The sequence below is a fragment of the Megascapheus bottae genome, chromosome 8 (genome assembly GCF_031878675.1).
Source record: "Megascapheus bottae isolate mThoBot1 chromosome 8, mThoBot2.hap1, whole genome shotgun sequence".
Taxonomy (NCBI): Eukaryota; Metazoa; Chordata; class Mammalia; order Rodentia; family Geomyidae; genus Megascapheus; species Megascapheus bottae.
The window spans coordinates 62,421,988-62,445,792 of NC_143516.1; the positions used below are offsets into that span (position 1 = coordinate 62,421,988).

A 23,805-nucleotide genomic window follows, 5' to 3' on the forward strand; every position below is an offset into this window, starting at 1 on the left:
AACCAGCACAGAACCGGGCCAGCGAACGGCGGAAGCAGCGGAACCCAGACGCGGAACCAGAACAGCAAGCAGCGGAACCCAGACGCAAAACACAGGCGGCGGAGACCCAAGGGGAGTGAAAGACTCCCCACCACCATGGAGCACCCGCAGATGGACGCAGAGGCGTGAGTAATACAGCGCATCCCCAAACACATCGGGAAAGCGGAGCGGGTGCCAAGCAATAGAACTTAACTCAGACCCCAACACCCCGCCCGAGAAAGACTGGCGGAAGCAGGGAGGCAAGGAATTTAGAATCCTGTCCCTCCCCTCAACAGCCCCCTCCCTCAGGCCATTGACTGGAGACTGACAGGCGGGCTACCTAAGACCCAGCACCCCACCAGGGAGGCAGGGCTGTCCCAACTCCCACCCACACACCAGGCTCCTCTCCCAGGCCACTGGATCTGGAGAGTGGAGGGCGCTGGGACCCTGCCTTACAACAGTGGGTAGGGGGTGTGGGAAAATAGGAGCCAGCATCTGCCCCCCCTCAATTCTTGAGCGGGGCATCCTCCAGCTGGGAATCCTGAGCAAGACAGCACCGAGGGCCCCCCACAGTCACAGACTCTGACAAAGCAGTGGAAACACAGCAGGGATCTGAAGGACCAACCAGCAGCCAAGCTCCCCTTCTGAGAATCAAAAAGGCGCGGCTCCGCCCTTGGAGCCCACGTCCTCAGCTGGGCCCCGCCCCTGGGAACAGAGGGGTCTCCTGCTGGTCCTGCTGACAGCCCCTGGAAATTCTCAATCCCCAGACCCTTGGCTTGGGGCTGCCCCTGGAAGCAGCACAGGAAAACATCTGCCAAACGCGCTCAGACGGAAGCTCGCAGATCCATCCCATGGTCCACTGTGAGGCCACTGGTTGGGCTAAGAGCTAGTCGTGCAGCAACACATAAGTTTTATTCTAATACTTTCCAAACTTTGTACTCAAATACGCTACCTACTTACCAACTTAGGTCAGTTATCCTTACGTTATCCCTTTTCTTCATTACTACAATATTCTTACACTCCTACGTTAATCCTCTTTATTTTTTTTAAATTCTAAGGTCCATTTTTATTTCTACAAAAAAAGGCAATCAAAACAATATAAAACACATTGAAAGGGTACTGAGTGAGCTTCAAGTGGAGCTTGACTCTGCAAAGGCTGTGAGTCCAAAGGGAGAGGGAAGGCCATCTTGTTCCTGGGCTGGGCTGGGCTGGGCTGGGCTGGCAGCTGTTCCGAAGGAAGAGGCCAGTAGGAAGGAACCCGAGTGACCCCAGACTGGTGCTGGCTACAAAGCCACGTCCCACCAATTCCAATTCTGCAAAGGGTCAAATCTGCCAAGGGAGGGCTGTGGTGGGACTGCCGCACTGAGTTGGAGAGCTCCGTGGCACATTCAGATGGTAGAGGAGCTTGGAACTTCAAAAGGATATTCTGGCTTTGCTTTATGATGACCAGTGGATCTTCTAGCATGGCTGCAGGAAGGGATGCTGCTGACCTTTGAGAGCTTTTCTGGTGAGAAATTCATCGCACAAGTGCATAGCATCCTCACCTGACAGGCCCTCCCTCCAGCGTCATCATATGAACAGTGGAGCTTTCGCCCATTCAATCCACATTATTGTGGAAACAAACCAGGACTTTATACAGGAGCTGAGCTTTGCTTTGGGTGGCCTTTCTTTCTTTCTTTTTTTTTTAATTTTTATTTTTTAAAGAGAGGAGGTATGTGCGTGGAGTGTGGATGTTTGCTTGTTTTGTAATTTTTTTTTTTAAAAAAGGATGTTATAAACTGGTATCAGGAAAAGTCTGAACCAGCTCCCACAGGGCAATAGGACAGAAGAAAAGTCACCACTGCCACTTTGTAGAGGGAGGAGATAAGACTTGGGTCTGGGGAAGTGAATTACTTGAAAAATAAACTAAATGCAAGAAAGTAGGAGTTGCTAGGGCAGGAGAGGAAAAAGAACCGCAACTTTTTTCCCCCAACCTTCTGAACTAACTTGAAGATTTAGGGTAAATTTGGATAAGAAAAGAAACACCATTCTTTTGAAGTAGATTGAAGCAGTGATTTTTAAAACAAAGAAAGCAGAACTAGAACATATGAAATTTTTAATCCTTTCTTTACAGGTTACCTAGACCACTTTTGATTAAGAAAACTGTAGAAAGTTAGTAACTGCCACAAGCGAACGCCAGGCGGTGGCACATGTCAATTTTCCACAGAGTCCTGCTTTGCGGGGTGTCTGAATGCACTGCTCGGGGTCTCTGTTCACACTTGCTGGAATCGTTCATGGCAGATTTTAGTCCACAGGTCGCTTTTCCCCATATTTCTTTGTAAACTCTTCAGCGTTCTTACAGAATTTTTTACGGTCCTTAGAGTATTCTTCAGCTAGGTCAGCCCGGAGGGGGTGCTCGGGCTGGGGGTCGTTCACAAGTGCTATGAGGGACTGGATTACTTGGTCAGTCTTGGTTGCTGGCTTCCAGTTCTCAGCACTAATGACAGGCAGGCAGACCTGCCCTTTTTCATCAATGTTGGGGTGATAGATCTTTGTTTTAAATGTGATCTTCGGTGGTTTGAATGGGTACTCTGCTGGAAAGTTGATTTCAATTCTGAAAGCCCCCTTATCATATGGAGGGTTATCAGGAACAATAAGCCCTTGCCAAGTCAATAAATTAGCTTCATCAACCTGGATGTTACGGAAGTTTTTCATTCCACATTTGCGGATCTCTTCAAGCTCCTTCATCAGCCTCCTGCTGGCCGCCATCTTGAATCTGGTGCTGCTGCTTTCCCAGAATGCATCCGTCGTTAATAATCTCATACCTCCCCTGACCTCTCTCATTCTATTTTTCTATCTCTGGACCTCTGTTCGTCTTTCAACCCTTATACTGCATGGATCTACACTTGATGGCTGTTGAGCAACACTGTATATCTAGGTGTTTAATTATTCTCTAGGCTCAGAGGGACTTAAAGACAATAGAGATTGGATTGAGAGGCTTATTGTTTTGGGTATAAATCGCTTATCAGTGGTTGTATTAGACTGGTCTGTAACTGCACAAAAAGAAAGAGTGATAACACCAATCAAAACTTGTGAACATCTAGTGTCTGCCAGCTACAGAGGTCTAGGTTGGTTATATCTGAAAAACTATAATCGTGTTTAGTATTAATCTTGCTCCCATTTTCAAATGGGCAGAACAAGAAACTCAAGAAAAATGTCAAATCAAGAAACAACATCCCCCACCCAATGTAAACAGACAATGGAACAGTCACTGGCAAACCTAGAGGAGAGTCTTCCAAGTGCTTTACAAATGCAACTGATAAACATCATTAATGAAAAATGTGAAAATATAAAGAAAGAGATAAGGGAGGAAGCCATAGCTGAACAAGAGGAAACCATAAACAAGGTGATAAGTGAAAAAGAAGAAGCCATAAAGGAGGCCATAATAAAGGTTTTTCAAAGATGGATGAATTCATAGAATCCACAAATAAAAAGGTGACCAAACTCCAGCAAATGTCCAAAGAAAATAAAGCTACTGAGCTAACCACTCAAACGGAAATCAAGGAGCTAAAGAAATCCATACATGATCTAAAAGAAGAGATGCAAGGCATCAAAAATGAGCAATTAGAAGCATGGAAGATGAAAAATAAAGTAGATAGCTTTGATAGCAGGTTAGACAATGCAGAGGAGAGAATTTCCAGGGCTGAAGATAATTTATTATAGAGAAAGAACAGAAAATGAGTCAATCCAAATCTAGGAAAAATGAGAGAGCGCTTCAGGAGGTACAAGATACAATTAGGAAGCCTAATTTAAGGCTAATTGGTATTGAGGAGGGCGTGGAGAAAGAGGTCAATGGTATTGGAAATATACTTCAGGGAATCATCTCAGAGAATTTCCCAAATATCCAGAAGGGCAGGCCCATCCAGATACAAGAAGCTTTTAGAACCCCAAACAGACCTGACCAGAAAAGAACATCCCACCACCACATCGTAATCGGAACTGGATCAATAGAAACCAAAGAAAGGATCCTAAAGGCAGCCAGGGAAAAGGGATCAGTAACCTATAAAGGCAAACCAATCAGAATAACCACAGATTTCTCATCAGAGACCATGCAAGCAAGAAGTGACTGGAAGCATATATGTCATGCCCTTAAGTCAAATAACTACCAACCAAGAACACTGTACCCAGCTAAGCTCTCATTCATAACTGAGGGAACAATAAAAACATTCCATTCCAGGGAAAAGCTGCAACAATGTGTTGCAACAAAACCAACACTACAGAGAATTCTCAAAGATCTTCTATACATAGAAAACCAAAATAAATGTAATATAGAGAAAGAAATGGCACCTAAACAGCATACCATCTAAGGACCACAAGAACTGTCAAGACACAGGTATAAATAAAAGCTTTTAATAAATATCTCTCAATCCTAACTCTCAATATCAATGGACTTAACTCTCCAATTAAACGGCATAGGCTGTCTAGTTGGATCAAAAAGCAAGAGCCATCGTTCTGCTGTCTTCAAGAGACACATCTTACCCAAAAAAACAATCATCTTTTGAAAGTGAGAGGTTGGAATAAACTCTATCAAGCTAACAGCCCCCATAAACAGGCTGGAGTTGCCATCCTCATATCAGATAAAATAGACTTCAAACTAAAATTAGTAAGAAAAGACAAAGAAGGTTACTACATACTACTAAAGGGATCTTTCCTCCAGGAAGACATAACGATCCTAAATATTTGCACACCCAATCCCGGAGCAATGAACTTTATCAAGCAAACTTTACTTACACTGAAACCATACATAGATCGAAATACAGTGATTGTCGGTGACTTTAACACACCACTCTCACCTATGGACAAATCAACAAGGCAAAAACTCAACAGAGAAACCTTAGAACTGAAAAACTATATAGACCAACGAGATCTAACAGACATCTGCAGAATACTCCACCCAGTAACAACACAATATACGTTTTTCTCAGCAGCACATGGAACATTTTCCAAAATAGATCACATCTTAGGCCATAAAACAAACATGGTCAGATTCAGAAACACTGAAATTATTCCATGCACACTCTCAGACCACAAAGGCATCAAATTGGAACTGAACACACATCTCCACCAACGAAAACCCTGTAACTCATGGAGACTGAACAACACATTGTTGAATCACCAATGGGTCATCAAAGAGATCAGAACAGAAATCCAACAGTTTATGAAATTTAACAGTAAGGAGCACACAAAATACCAACTCCTTTGGGACACAGCAAAGGCAGTACTCAGAGGAAAATTTATAGCATTGAGTGTCTACAACAACAAGTTGGAAAAATTGCAAACCAACAAGTTAATGTCTCACCTTAAGCTCCTGGAAAAAGAGCAACAAACCAACCCTAATCCCAGTAGAAGAAAGAAAATTATTAAAATCAAAGCAGAATTAAATGATTTGGAATAAAAAAAAAACTATAGAAAGAATCAACAAAACAAGGAGTTGGTTCTTTGAAAGAATTAACAAAATTGACAAGCCCTTAGCAAATCTTACCAAAAAAAGAAGAGAGCATATCGAAATAAACAAAATCGCAGATGAAAATGGTAATATCATAACAGAAATTACCAAGATCCAGAATATCATGAGGGAATACTTCTCAAACCTTTACGCCATCAAATTTGAGAATCTAGATGAAATGGATGAATTCCTAGCCAATATTAACAAACCCACACTGAACCAAGAAGAACTAAGCCAACTCAACAGGCCTATTTCAAGCTCTGAAATAGAAATGGCAATTAGAGAACTTCCACCTAAGAAAAGCCCAGGGCCAGATGGATTCAGAGCTGAATTCTATACGGTCTTCAAAGCAGAGCTCACACCAATACTCCTCAACTCTTCAACGAAATTGAAAATGAAGGTTCTTTACCAAACTCATTCTATGAAGCCAGCATAACCCTCATCCCCAAACCAGACAGAGATTCATCAAAGACCCATTTCTTTGATGAACATCGATGCAAAACTTCTCAACAAAATACTGGCCAACCGTCTACAACAACTCATCAAAAAAATTATACACTATGATCAAACTGGATTCATCACGGAGAGGCAAAGCTGGTTCAACATACGCAAATCAATTAATATAATTCAACACATCAACAGGAGCAAGGACAAAAATCACATGATTGTCTCAATAGACGCAGAAAAGGCATTTGACAAGATCCAACACCCCTTCATGTTAAAAGCTCTGGAGAAACTAGGAATACATGGAACATTCCTCAATGTAATAAAGTCTGTGTATGAGAAACCTACTGCTAGTATTACACTTAATGGTGAAAATATAAAGCCATTCCCTCTAAAATCAGGAACGAGTCAAGGATGCTCACTCTCTCCACTACTCTTTAACATAGTACTAGAATTCCTAGCCAGTGCAATAAGGCAAGAAGCAAGCATAAAGGGGATCCAAGTAGGGAAAGAGGAAATAAAACTATCCCTCTTTGCAGATGACATGATTCTGTATTTAAAGAATCCTATAGACTCTACTTCCAAGCTCTTTGAGCTGATTCAAAACTTTGGAAGGGTAGCAGGCTATAAAATCAACCCTCAAAAATCAACTGCCTTCCTTTACACCAACAGTGAGAGGAACGAGGCAATAATCAGGAAAGAAACTCCTTTCACAATAGCCTCAAAGGAAATAAAGTACCTAGGAATTAGCTTAACTAAGAATGTAAAGGACCTTTTTGATGAAAACTTTAAAAACCTAAAAAAAGGAAATTAAAGCAGAACTAAGGAAATGGAAAACCCTCCCATGCTCCTGGATTGGAAGAATCAACATTGTGAAAATGACAATCTTGCCAAGGGCTATCTACAAATTCAATGCAATACCCATCAATATCCCAATGGCATTCTTTAAAGAAATAGAAGAGTTGGGACCGGGAGTTTGGCCTAGTGGTTAAAGTGCTTGCCTAGCATGCATGAAGACCCGGGTTCGATTCCTCGGTACCACATACATAGAAAAGAGCCGGAAGTGGTGCTGAGGCTCAAGTGGTAGAGCTCTAGCCTTGAGAAAGTCCAAGGACAATGCTCAGGCCCTGAGCTCAAGCCCAGGACTGGCCAAAAAAAAAAGAAATAGAAGAGGCAATTCAAAATTTCATATGGAATAATAAAAGACCCCGTATAGCAAAAACACTTCTTAGCAGAAAGAACAGCGCTGGAGGAATTTCAATTCCAAACTTTAGACTCTATTACAGAGCTATAATTATCAAAACAGCTTGGTACTGGCACAAGAACAGGCCTGAAGACCAATGGAATAGAACTGAGGACCCAGATATTAAACCACAGACCTATGGCCAGCTAATCTTTGACAAGGGAGCCAAAAAAATAGAATGGAAGAAAGACAGCCTCTTCAACAAGTTGTGCTGGCAGAACTGGTTAAGCACCTGCAGAAAACTAAAGTTGGATCCTTCTTTGTCACCTTGCACTAGAATTAACTCCAAATGGATCAAACCCTGGAGGTAAAAGCTGACACACTGAAAACTTTACAGGAAGGAATAGGAGATACACTAGGCCTCCTTGGTACAGGTCAAAACATTCTTAATAAGGACCAAGAATCACAACAAATCAGAGAAAGGCTGGATAAGTGGGACTGCAGTAAACTGCAGAGCTTTTGTATGGCAAAGGACATAGCTAGTAAATTAATTAGGAAGCCTACAGAGTGGGAGAGGATCTTCACCAACTAAACAATGGACAAAGGCCTCATATCTAAAATATATCAACAACTCAAAAAATTGAATCACTCCAAAGCTAATCTCCAAAGTAACAACCATCCCATTAAAAAATGGGCCAAAGACTTAAAGAGAGTCTTCTCTGAAGAAGAAACAAAAATGGCCTATTAACACATGAAGAAATTCTCAACATCTCTGGTCATAAAAGTAATACAAATCAAAACAACTCTAAGATTCCATCTCAGTCCAGTTAGAATGGCCAGGATCAGGAAAACGAATAATAACAGATGCTGGAGGGGATGTGGCCAGGAGGGATCACTACTACACTGTTGGTGGGAGTGCAAACTCATTCAACCATTATGGAAAGCAGTGTGGCAGTGCCTCAAAAGGCTAAACATAGAACTCCCCTATGACCCAGCAATTCCACTACTTGGCATTTACCCAACCATCCAGAAGCAAGGGCATACTAAATCCACTAGCACAACAATGTTCATTGCAGCACTATTCACCATAGCAAAGATATGGAACCAACCTAGATGACCCTCAATTGAAGAGTGGATCAACAAGTTGTGGTATTTGTACACAATGGAATTCTATGCTGCTGTCAGAAAGAATGACATTGCCCCATTTGTTAGGAAATGGAAAGACTTAGAAAAAATCATATTAAGTGAAGTAAGCCAGACTTAAAGGAACTTAGGCTCAATGGTTTCCCTCATTCGTCATAATCAGTAGAAACCTTGGGCTCTACTAGCAGAGATCTGCAATAGAGCAAATCCTTGATACATAAGGCCATATAGTATGAAGCTAATTGAAAGTACCTCCAGGATATTGAAACAAAAGCCATATAACGAATGATTGTTGTCCTTAATGTACTATGTTGTCTCTCATCTCCTTTGCTGTCCCTTGGTTATCTCATATTGTTATAGTATCTCACTTTGTTATCTGATATATTGAATTTATTTGTATTTGGTTATTTGAAATTTGATAGGGAAGGGGGGAAAACCAAGACGGGTGGGGGGTGTGGGGGGGAGGGAAATGGGTACCAAGACATGTGAAAGGGTATCAATGTATGTGAATTAATGCACCTTCTATCTGGCAAATATCATATAACCCTTTTACTAATTACAATAAATTTTTTTTTTTAAAAAAAGGTTAAGATTTCCTGTGAGAAGCAATGGGAATCCAATGGTATTTGTGTATTTGGTGTTGATTCAGGGCTGAGCCTCAGGGCCAGGGGACTATCCCTTAGCCTTTCTAATCAAAGCTGGTGCTCTATAACTTGATCCAGACCTCCACTTCTAGCTCTTTTTGGGTTAACTGGAGTTAAAGTCTCAGGGACTTTCTTGCCCAGGCTGGCTTTCAACCACAATCTTTATATCTCAGCCTCCTAAATAGCTGATTACAAGCATAAACTATTAATGCCTGGCTTCCAATGGAGATTTTTAAGCACAAAAGGTACCTTATACTCAACTAGGTTTTCAAAGAGTCCCTGTAGCACATTAGGGAGCTATTTTTCTAGCTGGAATATTCTATGTTATACATTGATGTCTTGCTTTTGAACCCACAAGTATTTAAAGTGCAAGATTTCTGACAAGTGACTCGAGATTTTAAGGACGAGGCCAAGTATCAGATTGTTGGATGCTTTGATGTAGGTAATGACATTCTTTCTTCTTACTCAAGTACACTGCCCTTTTCTTCATCCAAACCAGTTAAAGGTCGGATAGACTTTGGGAGTCTGTCAGATTGCATTGCCTCTCACTTTCTGGTCATCAAGGGTGTCTGAGCTGAGCACCCCTTGTGCTAAAGCCTGAGATTTATGCGTTTGACTTTATATGATTGGTTGTGCTATGTATAGTAAGGAATAGAACTTTGTATGGTGCAATGAGGAATTATGTATGCAGAGATGCAGGAGATGTTTCCGTTTATTTCTTCCTGTTGTTGGGGCTGGTACCAGGATTTACCTCCGAGCCGTGTACTCTTGCTGACTTTTCTTCATGGTTGGTGCTCTGCCACTTGAGCCACAGCTCCACTTCCAACTCTTTGTTGGTTCATTGGAGAGAAGAGTCTCATGGACTCTTCTGTCTGGGCTGGTTTTGATCCTCAGATCCTGAGTGGATAGGATCACAGGTCAGAGGCCCAGTCTCCATTTATTTTTATTTCTAGATATATTTGTTTTGGACTTTATGTAATTCTGTCATCATGTCCTAAAGGCCAGATTTGACTACAAAAAAGGAGGACTTCAAGGTATATCCTTAGGAGCGTGAATCACTATGCATGAACCCCAAAATATGAGGAGCTATTCATTCTTTTTACCTGTCCTCAGTTTCATTTAGGCATAAAATTTAGGAAAGGTGTGGGGTAAGATGGCATGCAAGCTCATGGCCATACCACAAAACTGAGAATTGCCAAATAGCCCTGAAGAAGTTACTGATAGGTACTGGGCTTGAACCCTAGGGCAAAGGCCCAGTGCTTTTCATTCCAGGCTGCTGCTCTACCACTTGAGCCACAGCTCCACTTCCAGCTTTTTGTTGGTTAACTAGAGAGAAGAATCTCATGGACTTTCCTTGCTTCCGGGTGTAAAGTGTGTCTAGCATGGGGTTGCATGGTGCTTTGCTGTTCTGTGTTTCCAGCAAGCACTGTCTAAAAGGAATTTCCAGTCTGCTTCTTCATGCCATGCTGCTGCCATCTTACTCAAACACGAAGTGATTTAAACTTCTCGGCTGGTAGTGCTTTCCGTAGAGCAGCTGCCCAGAACTTCCAGGTGCGCATGGAGGCTGTGTACGCAAATTACAGTGAAAAATAGAGCAATAATCTGGTGGGTTTGATCATCACAGACAGCCAGTGTAAATAATTCAAAGGCAAAACTGGTATGACAGTCACTTGGCCAGAGAAATGCAGCAAATTGCGTCACTTGATATGTGCAATTTCAGACTCAGCCATCGTGATCAATTTAATAACCACATTCACAAGAGAATGAAGTAAACGCCAGTTTACAATGAGGAGTAATCTGTGCCAGTGGATTCTCTTTTAGTAGGAAGATCTGTGTATGAAACCAAGTGCTCGATTTAGATGTTTTGCTTATAATATTCTGAGCAAGAGCATTCAACTGTTTCTATCAATCCCAGCTTTGGGAATGAAACCACCCAGTGATAGATCCAGGATTGATTCCCAGAGAATGTAACCAGAGGCCAGGCTGTGAGTTCCTAAATGCCTAGATGGTAAGTAGTGGCTTTGGTTTGGAGAGACAGCCGGAGCACAATCCAGCATTTGAAGAAATAAATCTGACCTTTTGTAGGAGATGTGCAGTAGAGACAACAGGTAGGAGACTGCTGAACTCGTCTAGGCACATATCAAGACACAGGGCCTCTTTCACTTTCCTATTGGTGTTGTAAATAAAATATCAAACAAACAAACAAAACCCTACCGCAAAATCTTCAAATACATAAATTTTCTTTCTCTCCCTTCTTGCCTTCCTTTTTCTTCCTTTCATTCTTCCTTTATTTTCCTTCCTTCCTTCCTTCCTTCCTTCCTTCCTTCCTTCCTTCCTTCCTTCCTTCCTTCCTTCCATCTTTCCTAACTCTTTGCTTCTTTCCTCACAGGCCACTTGTTAACATAGGCACATTATCAGTTCCATTTTTCTTTTTGTGAAATGTTGTTTTGGGGCTGACAAACCTTGAGATGAAGAAATTTGATTTGCCCCTTTATCCCACAAAAAAGCCTAGGATAGTGGAGAAAGCCTAGTACATGGAGAAAAGGGCAGAAAACCTGTTACACTGACTTAAGCTGAAGGTAAAGGGAAGGCAGAGTCTTCCCATTGTGCCACTGGTTAACTATGTCAAGGAAGAGAGTCTGTCCAGGGTTAGTGTGAGGGGCTGAATTTAGAAGAGGACAGCTCACCTGGATGGGAATTTACTTTCAAATGGACACAGCTAAGAAAGAGGATTGAATCTTTGTTGGCTGAAGGTTGAAGAAATCCTTAATAGAACAGACCTGGGGAAACTCAGATTTAGTTGACAGAAGAGAATTCAATAAAGGAGAAGAGGAGCAATGTATAAACAAGGCAAGAGAAGGGAGATCCCTTTGGGTTGAAAAAGACAAAGTAGGAATATGTGCAAGGCCGTTAGTACTAAGGGACTAACAAGCAAATGTCATTGTTATTGGTTTGAAAAGGAATCTTGGCCAATACACATTAACCATAGAAATGAAACAAAAATAATATTATGCATAACTCAGAAAATGGGCAATTTCAAGCACAGAAAATGGACTGTACAGCACATTGTGTGTGATTTCTGAGGCAGCATATTTTCTTTTCAATGACTGCTAAATTTAAATAAAGAACAGCTTTTATTTCCTTCCAAACCTGGACAGTGGAAGGCACAAAGATGGGCAATTTGAAAAGTAATCACATATTTATAATTGAAGGCTTATTATAAATATAAAGCTACTTCACATTGTTCAAAAATGTAAACCCTTTCTTCCTTTTTCTACCTTTAAATTTCACAATGAGGGAAGACAGGAAGTCAGCCTGGCTTCTTTTAAAAACTTTTTTTTAATTATTATTATGAAGGTGATGTATGGAGCACCTACAGTTACCTAAGTCAGTAATGAGTACATTTCTTTTTGGGCAATGTCATCCCTTCCCTCCCTCTCTCCCACGTTTTCTCTCCCATCACCATGCACAACTTGTAGAGTTCATTTTCAGCATAGCGTCCAGGGAGAATCACATTTGTTCACCTTTGTCCCTCCATTTCTGTGCTTCCCCTTATACTCTCAAAGACATATAAAAGAGCAAAAAGAAAAGAAAACAAAAACAGCAAAAAAGAAAAAAACTTCTCGTATGTTCACTTCTGAGAGTTCATTTCAGTAGATATTGCTGTGTTCATTTAACAAATGATCAAGCGCACTCATAGGCATTGTGCCTTTGTGTTCCTCTCCTAAGTTTCCTCCTGTGGTCTCACTGTGTGTGAATGCCTAGCGATCTCTGTAATTGATTATGTTCCTATGTATTTAGGTCAAGTTTCCACATAGGAAACTTGGTCTCTCTGAACTTGGCTTACCTCACTTAGCAGCGTTTGTTCTAGGCCCATCCATTCCTCTGCAAATGGCATAATATTATCCTTTCTAATGTCAACCCTGGTTTCTACTCTTAGCCTCACCACTAGATGAATGAGTGGGCAGGAAGGGAGTTGGTTCTGGTCCTTTGCACCCTATTTTCTCACCTTGAAATAAAGGGGTGCATGGGGGACTTCCCTTCTGGAACTAGATCTTTGGGAATGTTTATTTGGGGGAATGCTAGCTGAATAACTGGTTTGCATTTCATATAGGTTTCATTGACTAAAATTATCTGACAAGTCGAAATGATTCCTTAAAAGCTGAATCCTAGGGGAAAAAGTGTATAGAGAGTCATTGCCAGAGCTATGTAACATGGGTCTGGAGGGATTAACACTTGCAGGCATGTGGTTTTCTTTTGAAAACAAGGTTGGCATTTTCCATTTGGTCGAGGTTTTCTCCCTAGCTTTGAAGATGGCCCTTTGCCAATGAATTTTCTCTCCCTGCATCTCTGGATGAGAGTTGTCTTTGTGTGATAGATTGATCTGGGGGCCTCGAAGCAGCCAGAAAGAAAGATAGGAAGCCTGAGTGGCTGTAATCCTTACTGGAAGACAGATGGAGCTGGATGAATTAAACAGGGGAGGACCTTGACATAGGAGGGAAGTTAATTTGGATGGGACCTGTGGAGACTGGAAAGAATTAAATAGTCTTACTGTAGGAGGGCTAGTTTGCATCCAGAAGTAGTTTGCTTGTGAGAGAAGAGTCCCTGACAACACACAGCATTCTTTCTTCTTCCATAGCAATTTCTGTTTTAAGTGCTTTTAATCTTTCCCTTTCTCTCCTTCTCGCCTCAAATTTGAGTGCTTTCCCCTACTTTCCTTCCTCCCCCTCCCTCCCTCCTTTCCCCCTTCTCCCCCCCTCCTTGCTCTTTAACACTTTTCATGATTAGATTAATTTGTATATCTGCCAGAACAGGGAAAGAATGAGTTGATGACAGTGCAAAGGAAACTCAGAAAGTGTGTAGACTCCACACTAGCCAGAACGCTTTCAGTGCCTGGCAGACTGGGAGCTCAAAGAGTTCTGAAATCTTTGGAATCCCAATGAGAGTCCTCCTGAGGAGGAGGGAGGAGGAGGGAGGTGGAGGGTGGAGGGCGTGTGTGTGTGTGTGTGTGTGTGTGTGTGTGTGTGTGTGTGTGTGTGTGTGTGTATACAAAATTTTTTAGGCTCTGAGGAGTTCCCATGCAGACTGATGGTTGGTGGGGGTGGGGATGGGGTTCAGAAAGGACAGGAAGGGACAGAAACACACAAGTGCTTTGAAAGAGGCAGCCTGCCTGAACTGAATATATGTTTTCAGTGGACCAACTTTGCGATTAACATGTTCACATTCCCAGGATGAGAAATTTGGAAGTCTGAGAAATGAGAAGTTTGAAATCTGAAGCCAGCCACTTCACCTTTGAGCCTTGGTTGCTTAAAATACAATGGGCATAATTGTATTTTCTCATCGTTATGTTGGGAAAGGCATTGAAACAGATCTTCTTTGTTGTTGTTGTTTTAGTGCTTAGGAAACTGCATAATATTGATGTACCTTCAAGTGGTAAATTGCCATCTGTAAAATGGGGACAATGATAGAGTTTCCTGGGGATTTAAAGTGGTAACACAGGTTAGCATTTAAAAAAACTGTTCCATCCAGTGGCATGCTTACAATCCTAGCTACTCAGGAGACTGAGGACTGAGGATCACAGTTCTAAGCCAGTCTGGTATGAGAAAGGCAGTTTATTTCATTTTATTTTTCCTATCAAAGTGCGTGTCTTCCTGTCTGACAATGGAGTGAGAACTGTTTTCCTCAAAGTTGCTGCTTAGCCAGATGGCTTGGCCTTTGCAGGTTCAACTTCAGTTTACTCTTTTCCTGCTAGGCCTTAATTAAGACATCCTCTCACAAGCTCCTGGACAGTGAGTGACTTTGTGTTCCTGCTAATTATGAGCCTGAGCTGGGCCAGTGTGGGCAGAGGGTCCCACTGGGTGGGGGCAGAGGGGGCAACCCACCTGCTCCCCACCCACTCCCCCCTGCTCCCCCTGCTCCCCCTACTCCCTTCCTGCTCCCCCTGCTCCCTCTTGCTCCCCACCTGTCCCCCACCTGCTCCCCTCCTGCTCCCCACCTGCTCCTCCCCTGCTCCCCCCTGCTCCCTCCTGCTCCCCACCTGTCCCTCACCTGCTCCCCTCCTGCTCCCCACCTGCTCCTCCCCTGCTCCCCCCTATTCTCCCCTGCTCCACCTGCTCCCCACCTGACCTCTACCTGCTCCTCCACCTGTCCCCCATCTACTCCCCCCTGCTCCTCACCTGCTCCCCATTCTCCTCCTGCTCCCCCCTGCTCCCCACCTGCCCCTCACCTGCTCCCCCCTGCTCCCTCCCTACTCCCTACCTGATCTCCACCTGCTCCCTCACCCTCCCACCTGCTCCCTCACCCTCCCACCTGCTCCCCCCTGCTCCCCAACAGTCAGCACACCTGGTGCAGAAAGCGGACATTGTTCTTTGGGTTAAGGGTCCTAAGGCATATCTTACCTGGGCAGGGAGTCCAGGAGACCAGGATCTCCAATCAACCACCAAGAAGCCTGGAGCGCAGCTGCCCAGAAGGCCCGGTGGTCTGCCGGGCAGGCACCAGGAAAAAGGAGGCCTGGGGCCTGGCCGGCCCGGGGTCATAGTCCTACAAAAGCCAAGACTGACAATGAATACTGTATTTGTATGATATACTTTGTGTCATACTAAAGTACATTATGTCTTCACACAGGTAAAGCTTGCTATTTCTGATCTAGTGGTTCACCCTCGCAAAAATGATTTCTGCCCATAAAGACTGAAAATAGCAGGCCTCAGGGGCTCCTATGCATTTATTCTGAAATATTTAAAAGCAATTTTAAATCATGAACCACCTTTTTCATCCAGATTTCCTGGTTGATATTCCTCAGCCAGCTCAACAGATAGAACATTGAAAAAGGAAAAGAATGTTCATAATATAAAGACAGAGGAAAATCTGCCTTCATTGTTAGTTATACGTCCACTTGATGTCTTGAACTTTCAGATGACAAGTTTTCCAATACGATCATAATCTGTAGGATCTGTTTCCTTCCTTTTGGAGAGAGCTCATCTAGTCCTACAGTGTAGACTTATTGTTCTGCAGTGGCCCTGAAAATTTAATTATCTGCTCTAAACCCCTTTCTCTCTTCTCAGCAGCCTATCTTTACCTGACACTCAGATGTATCAACCGAGATGGCCTCTTCCCCCCCCACTCTCTCTCTCTTTCTCTTTGCAGGCTAAACATGGGAAAGACAAAAATAGAAAAGCTCATTAATCGCTGTAAGAAAAACATGTCAGAATGAAGGAATAAAGCTATAAGAGCAAACACAGTGTTGATTTCTAGAAAGTTGACTCTGGGTTGTCTTTCATTACATAGCTCTGATAACGAATCACTTCTTGGCTCATGCAAATATTATGAAATATGCAATTGACTTATACATTTATTATTAATGAATGATAATAGTAGTAAGAGACTTGAACCAGACTCAGCTGCCTCACTTGGCAAAGTAAGCTAATAAACTATGTTCAGATAGACGGGGAGGAGAAAAAAAAGCAATAAAAATGACTTTCCAGAGGGCCCATCTCCCTCTTGGCATGAGAGCATTCTTAATTTGTTTTTTATCCCTTTACTCATTTTCTCATTTATTGCAACAGTTTCTGGCTTGGGAAGTAAACAAGGTTAGTTGTAAAATTGTAATTAAATTTTTCCTCAAGTTCAGATACCAAAGAGTTATTCTTATTTAGATTCTTATTTAGTGATGTAGTAATTAGGTGGAATCTTTCTCATTTATTCAGAAGAACACAGTGAACTTGATCTGGAAAATCTGAAATGGGAAAGAGAAATGTAGCCTTGCTAAAGCACGTCTCATAGGTATATGACTGTAATAGAACAGGATCTTTTCTGTGGTGCCCCAGGGAATTGGAGGGTAGTAATCTGCCATTTGTTCTGTGTCTTTCCGTAATATGAGGCTTGAACTCAGGGCCTCATGTTTTCATTGGGTTTTTTTTTTTTTGCTCCGGGCTGGTAATCTATCACTTGAGCCATGCAGCCACTTTTTGCTGGTAAATTGGAGATAAGAAAAAGTCTCATGGACTTTCCTCGGATCTCAGCCTCCTGAGAAGCTAGGATTCCAGGCATGAGCCACCATTGCCTGACTCTTGTTCAATTCTTAGGAAATAACGAAGCTTTGTGTTCCCTTGTCTTGAGGGAGCTGACAGGTGAGAGGAAAAACCACATAAAGACTACAAAGTATGGCTTGGAGGTCGTCAAACTTGATGAAGCCTGGACCACGGGAATGTCAGTAGGGTTCACAGTGCTGTGACTCTGGCGCAGGGGCCTCCTTGTGCTTTAACTAACCAACTCTGCAAGATGACAGGTGCCCAAGGACCTCACCTACCCATGCACCTATTTCCCACCAGGCTGGAAAGGAGGAAACTTGACAGTGGAATTTATTTTATTTACTTATTTTCTTATTTACTTGTCAAGTATTGCTGTAATTATTTATTTATTTATTTATTTATTTATTTTATAATTTCAGTGAGTCTTTTTTTTTTCTTTGCCAGTCCTGTGCTTGAGTTCAGGGCCTGAGCACTGTCCTTGGACTTTCCTCAAGGCTAGTGTTCTACCCTGAGCCACCGCACCACTTCTGGCTTTTTCCATGTATGTGCCTAGTGCTAGGCAGGCACTATACCACTAGGCCAAACTCCCGGCCCTTATTTATTGTTGTATTATTATTGTAATTATTTTCATTATTTGTTTTATCTTTTTTTTTCTTTTTGTCAGTCACGGGACTTGAACTCTGGGCCTGGGTGCCGTCCCTGAGCAATTTAGCTCAAGGCTGCCGCCCTATCCCTGGCGCCACAGCCCACTTCCAGTTTTCTAGAGGTTAATTGGAGATAAGAGTCTCCTGTTCTTTAGTGCTTGGGTTGCCTTTGAACTGTGATCCTCAGATATCAGCCTCCTGAGGACCTAGAATTACAGGCGTGAGCCACTGGTGCCTGACATTTATTTTAATTTTTCTGTGTGATGATAGGGATTGCACCCAAGATCTTGCATATCTTCTGCAAGTGCACTTCCACTCTGATGTATCCCTACATCATTATTTTTGATCTTATGGTATCAATAAGAATAATCATCATTTTTTGTTAACTATATACTGCCACCATTGCTTATTCATTACCATCATTTATTTAATTTTATGTATGTACTCCCAACATAATGAAACTATATTACTCTACTTCCCGGGTCTTAAGAAACTTACAAATAACAAGGGCATATATACATATATGTGTACCTATACATACATACACATATATTTATATAACAATTGGTGTGTACACACAAATATACACAAATACCTATACATGTTCCTCCCTGCTGAACTTTTTGTTTGTTGGTTGTGTGGCATTATTTTGAATTTTATTCATTCTTATCCTGACTTAAAGGAGAATTATCATGTGTATATGTGTGTGTGTGTGTATGTGTGTGTGTGTGTGTGTGTGTGTGTGTATAGTGCTAAAACATTTTGTTCAGTTTCATTTCTTTTTCAGTTTAGTAAAATTATATCATAATTTGTGGATCTTCCTGGACTTGTTTCTTGGTCATTATTATTCATGTGCTACATGTAGCTTGGTTCATTAATTTTCATTGATATTTAATATTGCTATGGTTATGTTAACAGATTATTCCCACTTTAGTCAGTGGGTATTTAGATTACTTTTCCTGTTTGTGCTATGATGAACAAGCATAAGCCTCTCTTGGGTAAATACCTAGAAATGGGATTGTTGGTTCACTGGGTGTGCAGGCACATAACTATGAGATACTCCAAATTGTTTTTCACAGAGACGATTTCACGTCACACCCCAGGAGCAGCGTGAGAATGCATTGATTTGAATTCTCTGTGACACTTGCTACTCTCAGCTTTTCAGTTTTTGCTGATTGGCTGAGCAAAGTCTAGTATTTCCAACAGTTGCTTGATGCTGTTTCCTGATTATCAGAAAGACTGTGCAGCATTTCTTTTTGTTTTCATTATTTAGAGAATACTTTATTCGTTTCTATAGATAAGACATTACATATTTAATACAGTGTGTTTACCCCTGTACAAATGAAAAAAATAAGTTGAACATTTCTAGACAAATATAGCTATTAATTTCTGTACAATGCCAACTCAACACAGTAAATTGGGATACTTTTTCCAAAGTTGACAGCACAGCTAAACTTTGCAAAAATTCAAATTACCTATATGTATATGTATTTATATTTATTTAAATATATTTATTTAAAAAGATCAATAATAGCAGTATGTTTTGCATTGATAGCAACAACAGCTTTTCCAGGTTCTGCAGTCATCTGAACAAAATTAGACATCTAGCACGCTCCATTAATAAAAAGAAAAAGGATAAAAAACAAAACCCCAGAAAAATGCGAAGTTCTGTTACTGTTGTGGTACCTGGCACCATTTTTTTTTTATTATCTTCTCAATCATCATCTGGAAAGAAAACATTCTTGAGTAACATCAGTAAAAACAGCTCTGATAAGACTGTGCAACATTTCTATGGGTTTAACAATACTTGAGTTCCTCAAAATAAAATGCCCACTTAAGCCCTTTGCTAAGCTTTAATTTTATTATTATTGATCTATAGGACATACTGACCTATAAATGATGTTACGATCTCACATTTGATTTTCTGTGAGCTGTTTCTGAGGTTACTTAGGCAAAAATCTTCTGCAATGTCAGAAAGACATTCATGACTCTGCTCGCCTGGCCTTTGCACTGAATAAAATGAAAGGGAAGAATCAACAGCATTTTCATGTCATCCTTTTAAACGTTTCATCTTAATAGCACATAACCACTTCTCCTCAACACTGTATGCTCTGTGCACACAAAGGTATAACTAAAGGATGGAAGGATGAAAAGGGAGAGGGGAAACCCTTCTTGTGTTCAGATATGTGGTTCTCTGCTTGAAGTCCTTCAGACTGAATAAACCAATAAGGGGAAACGTGAACACAAGATTCATACACAAAGATGATTACACATCTCTATCAGAAATTACTGGAATAGTGATAACTGTGGAGATGCCATATGCATTAGAAGTACAAAATGTAACATTTAGAGAAAAAAGATCTTTAAGATGTGATTGCAAAATTTGCATGTGGAAAACTCTAAAACCTTTCGGAAGGTATTCAAAATACTAATAAATGGAGAATACACCTAGCTCAACAATAGGAAGATATGAACATATGAAATCTTCCTATAGAGATTTTTAGACAAAATATAATTTCAGCAATGTTGATATTCTTAAAGGATTTTTTTACAATAAAGGTTTAAAGTAGCCAACATACTTAAAAAGTACAAACAAAGGAGGAGCTTCTTTTACAGACACAAAGACAGAGCTATATTACCATGGGAATATTTACAATGGGAAGGTAAATTCGTGCCTGAAATATAGAGTTTAACAAAATGCCCATGGAAATATAGAACTTTGATATTTGATAAGAGATGGCTAAAATTATCAAGATATTTTGTTGTGCTTTTCATCATCTGAATGTGTCAGTCAACACATTTTAAAATAAATAACACATAGTAATTCTTGTGTATACCTGAATGCAATAATTATCATCTATCAATGAATATACAACTTCGGTATATATCCAGAATTTCACAAATCTTATAAAGACTGAATAGTAAAAATGTAGAGTAATGAAGTCATGTATTTAATACATTTGATATAATAGGTATAGTAGAACAATTTTTATATACTCTCAGAGTTCTGTAAAAATCGATCATGAATTTGATCATAAACATGTTAAAATTTAGTTGTGTTGTGGTGGCTCACTCCTGTAAACTAACTGTTCAATATCCTGGTTTGAAGCCAGCCCAGGCAGATAAATCTGAAAGATTCTTGTCTCCAATTAAACAGCAAAAACCAGAAGTGGTGATATGACCCAAGCACAAGAGCACCAGGATTGAGCAAAAAGGCTAATCAAGATTATGAAGCCTTGAGCCCCAATACCAGCATAAAAGCAAAAGCAAACAGAAATATTAAAACTGTAATGTCATTGAAAGTTCCATTCTCAGGTCATATCCCTATAATGTTTGAAATAAATAAATAAGTAGGTAAACAAATTTTAACTACTTGCAAACATGATTCTAGAAAAATTATATTATGTCAATGAGGAAATAGAAAAGAAATTCCATGCTACTTGGAAGCAGTGAAAATGAGAATATTTTCCCCCCAAAACAAGATAACTGGGTGGGGGAGAGAAAGCAAGACAAAAACATGAGAAGGGGTATCAGGGTTCAAGAAGTAATGTACCCACTGCCTGACGAATGAAACTGTAACTACCCCTCTACACATTATCCCGACAATAAAATACAATAAAAAAGAATATTTTCCCCCCAAATCTATGAAATACAGCAAAAATTTCCCTCAAGCAAAAAAATCCATCTTAATTATTTCACTGCTGAAGATAACTACAAAATGAAGAGACTAAAAATTATTCTCAAAAAAATCAAAACAGGAATACCAGAAAAAAATAGAGGACAGTAATGAAGTTGTAACTTAGTTACATAAAAATATAAAACCCCAAAATTTGTGTAATGGGGAAGTATTTTTTAGAGATAAAATAATGGTATATGTAAGATTAGGAAGTAGGAAATAGACTTAAGTATCAACATGGAAGTCTTTATATATTTTAACTACCAGTCTGGAAAACTAAAGGAGTTTGATGATGTTCTAGCAAGAGATAAAATGCCAAATCTGACCTAAGAAGATATAAAATTCTTGAACAGACCATTATCAAAGATGAAATTGAAAAGGTGAATAAAGATGTACCCTTCAAACAGACACCCAAGCCATATGGATTCACAGCCAAGTTTTATATAACCTTTAAAGAAAGGTTATGCCAGGTTATTTAAGCAATTTCAGGCCTTAGAAGAGGCTAGAAACCTTATTCATTTTGAACATAACTTTCCCAAATTTAATAACAAAATTTGTTCAAGTATTAATATAGTGCCCAAATTAATCTTGCATTGATAGATCTGGAAAATTCTAAATACAATATTGCCAAATAGAATATACCATTAAGAGGTAACTTATCAGTGCAGTCCATAATGATATTAATAAATTTAAGAAGGAAAGATCTGATCATATAAACAAATACAGAAAAGGCACTGGATGAAATAAAGCAATTTTTCCTGAAGAAAATATGATAAAATTTTTAAAAAGTAACTACGATGTAACCATTTGGTTTACTGGATAGACTATAACTAACACTGTTCTACATAGCAAAATACTTCTAAGTAGCCAAATCAAGAATGAGAAGAAGAAGCAGGGTGCAGTGGCTCACACCTGCCAGCCTAGCTACTCAGGAGGCTGAGATCTGAGGATTAAGGTTCAAAGCAAGCTCAGGCAATACAAAGTGGAGAGACTCTTATCCCCAATTAATCACTAGAAAATGGGAAGTGGGGCTGTGGCTCTAGAGTAGGGTGGTAGCTGACCCTGAAGAGCTCAGGGACAGCACCCAGGCCAAGTTCAAGCCCCATGACCCACAAAAAAATTTAGAAGAATAATGTGCTTACTGATTTGCTTACTGTGTGAAAGGACTGTGCCAAGTAATTCACATGTATTAATTTTCACATAGATGTTGTGTGAAAATGAACGGATCCTATGAAAATCCCTTGTCACAGGCATGGGCTGTGAACCTGGTTCAAGCACATTTGCCCGGCAGGGTGGGCTTGTGATTCTGTCTTACAGTCACTCTCCACCAAACACATTTCTGCAGCATCCCCACTACTGAGTTTCCTCAATCGTGTTATTATCATTACTATTCCACATTATTTGAAGTGCTAGTGACTATAGCAAAGCATGAACACGAAGTAACTGTTTTGAAAAGAAAGGGTTAAGCAAACACTTTGCAGATCGCATTTCTTGAATGTCAAAGATCATCCAGCAGAACACCATTAAAGTTTCTCCAGAAACTTGGTAAGGTAGCTGGCCAGAGGTCAACCAATTATTTATCCTCTGCTTTTACACTGAAGACATAGGAACGGAAATAGGGAGAGATATGTCACTCACAAATGCCATGCATGCCAACATCCACACATGAAAAAAAAATCAGTAAGCATTGGATTAGGAAACTACCCTGTTTATAGAGAAATGGTACATTTTGTTAGTTTCATTAGAAAATATGCGAAGAGCATTTAAACAAATGGAAAGACTGATTCATGTTAAACATTTCAAAACATTCAAAAATTAAAATGTAATTTGGATTAAATTTCAGTAACAAGACTTTTGGAGGTGATAAAAAAAAATCACTTTAAATTTGTAGATAAAAGGACAGATGCCTCCAGACTACCAGAATGGGTGAGTAAAGATGGTGAAATTTGCAGTTTAGGTATTCACCATAATGCCTAGTAGTGGAGGGGGAAAGGAAGTGTGGAAAGCCAGAAGGGAGCGAGCAGGGGTGTGTAGAGGCAGAGATTTCCTGCTAGCTGTGTTAGGGAAGTATCAAGGTTAAAACCACAAGAATTTTGGATGGTGACTCCTTTTCTTTGTTGGAGGTGCCAATCACCTGTTTCAGAGACCTGAAGCTCAAATGTGATTTTCCACACTTGGGCTCAAAGACATAATGTGCTGAACAAATTCTAACACAGGCTTGGTCGGGGCCCAATTTTTGGATGTGTACATACCTAGGTACAATGTCCAAGCCTAAAGGGGCTACATGACACCTGAGTCCAGGGTCCAACCCAGAGTGGCTGGAGATGGTGGGTGCTTGGAGGCCAAAGAGAGCAGTGATTTTGCCCATACAAACCTAAGAAACTTTTTTTTTTTGCCAGTCCTGGGCTTGAGCTCAGGGCCTGAGCACTGGCCTTGGACTTTCTCAAGGCTAGAGCTCTACCACTTGAGCCTCAGCACCACTTCCAGCTTTTTTCTATGTATGTGGTACCGAGGAATCGAACCCGGGTCTTCATGCATGCT

At 40.7% G+C, this 23,805-nt stretch overlaps 1 protein-coding gene across 1 annotated transcript; it reads right to left on the bottom strand.

Moving 5' to 3' along the window:
- Positions 1-1,169: 1,169 nt before the first annotated feature.
- On the bottom strand, positions 1,170-2,796 carry LOC150060031 (ubiquitin-conjugating enzyme E2 L3). Its single transcript, XM_090338515.1, has one exon. It carries the CDS (start codon positions 2,764-2,766, stop codon positions 2,302-2,304), a length of 465 nt encoding a protein of 154 aa, XP_090194641.1. The 5' UTR covers positions 2,767-2,796; the 3' UTR covers positions 1,170-2,301.
- Between the last annotated feature and the right edge of the window lie 21,009 nt (positions 2,797-23,805).

Excerpts from the sequence above, each read along its gene's own strand:
- LOC150060031 (XM_090338515.1), bottom strand. The coding sequence starts at position 2,766 with ATGGCGGCCAGCAGGAGGCTGATGAAGGAGCTTGAAGAGATCCGCAAA.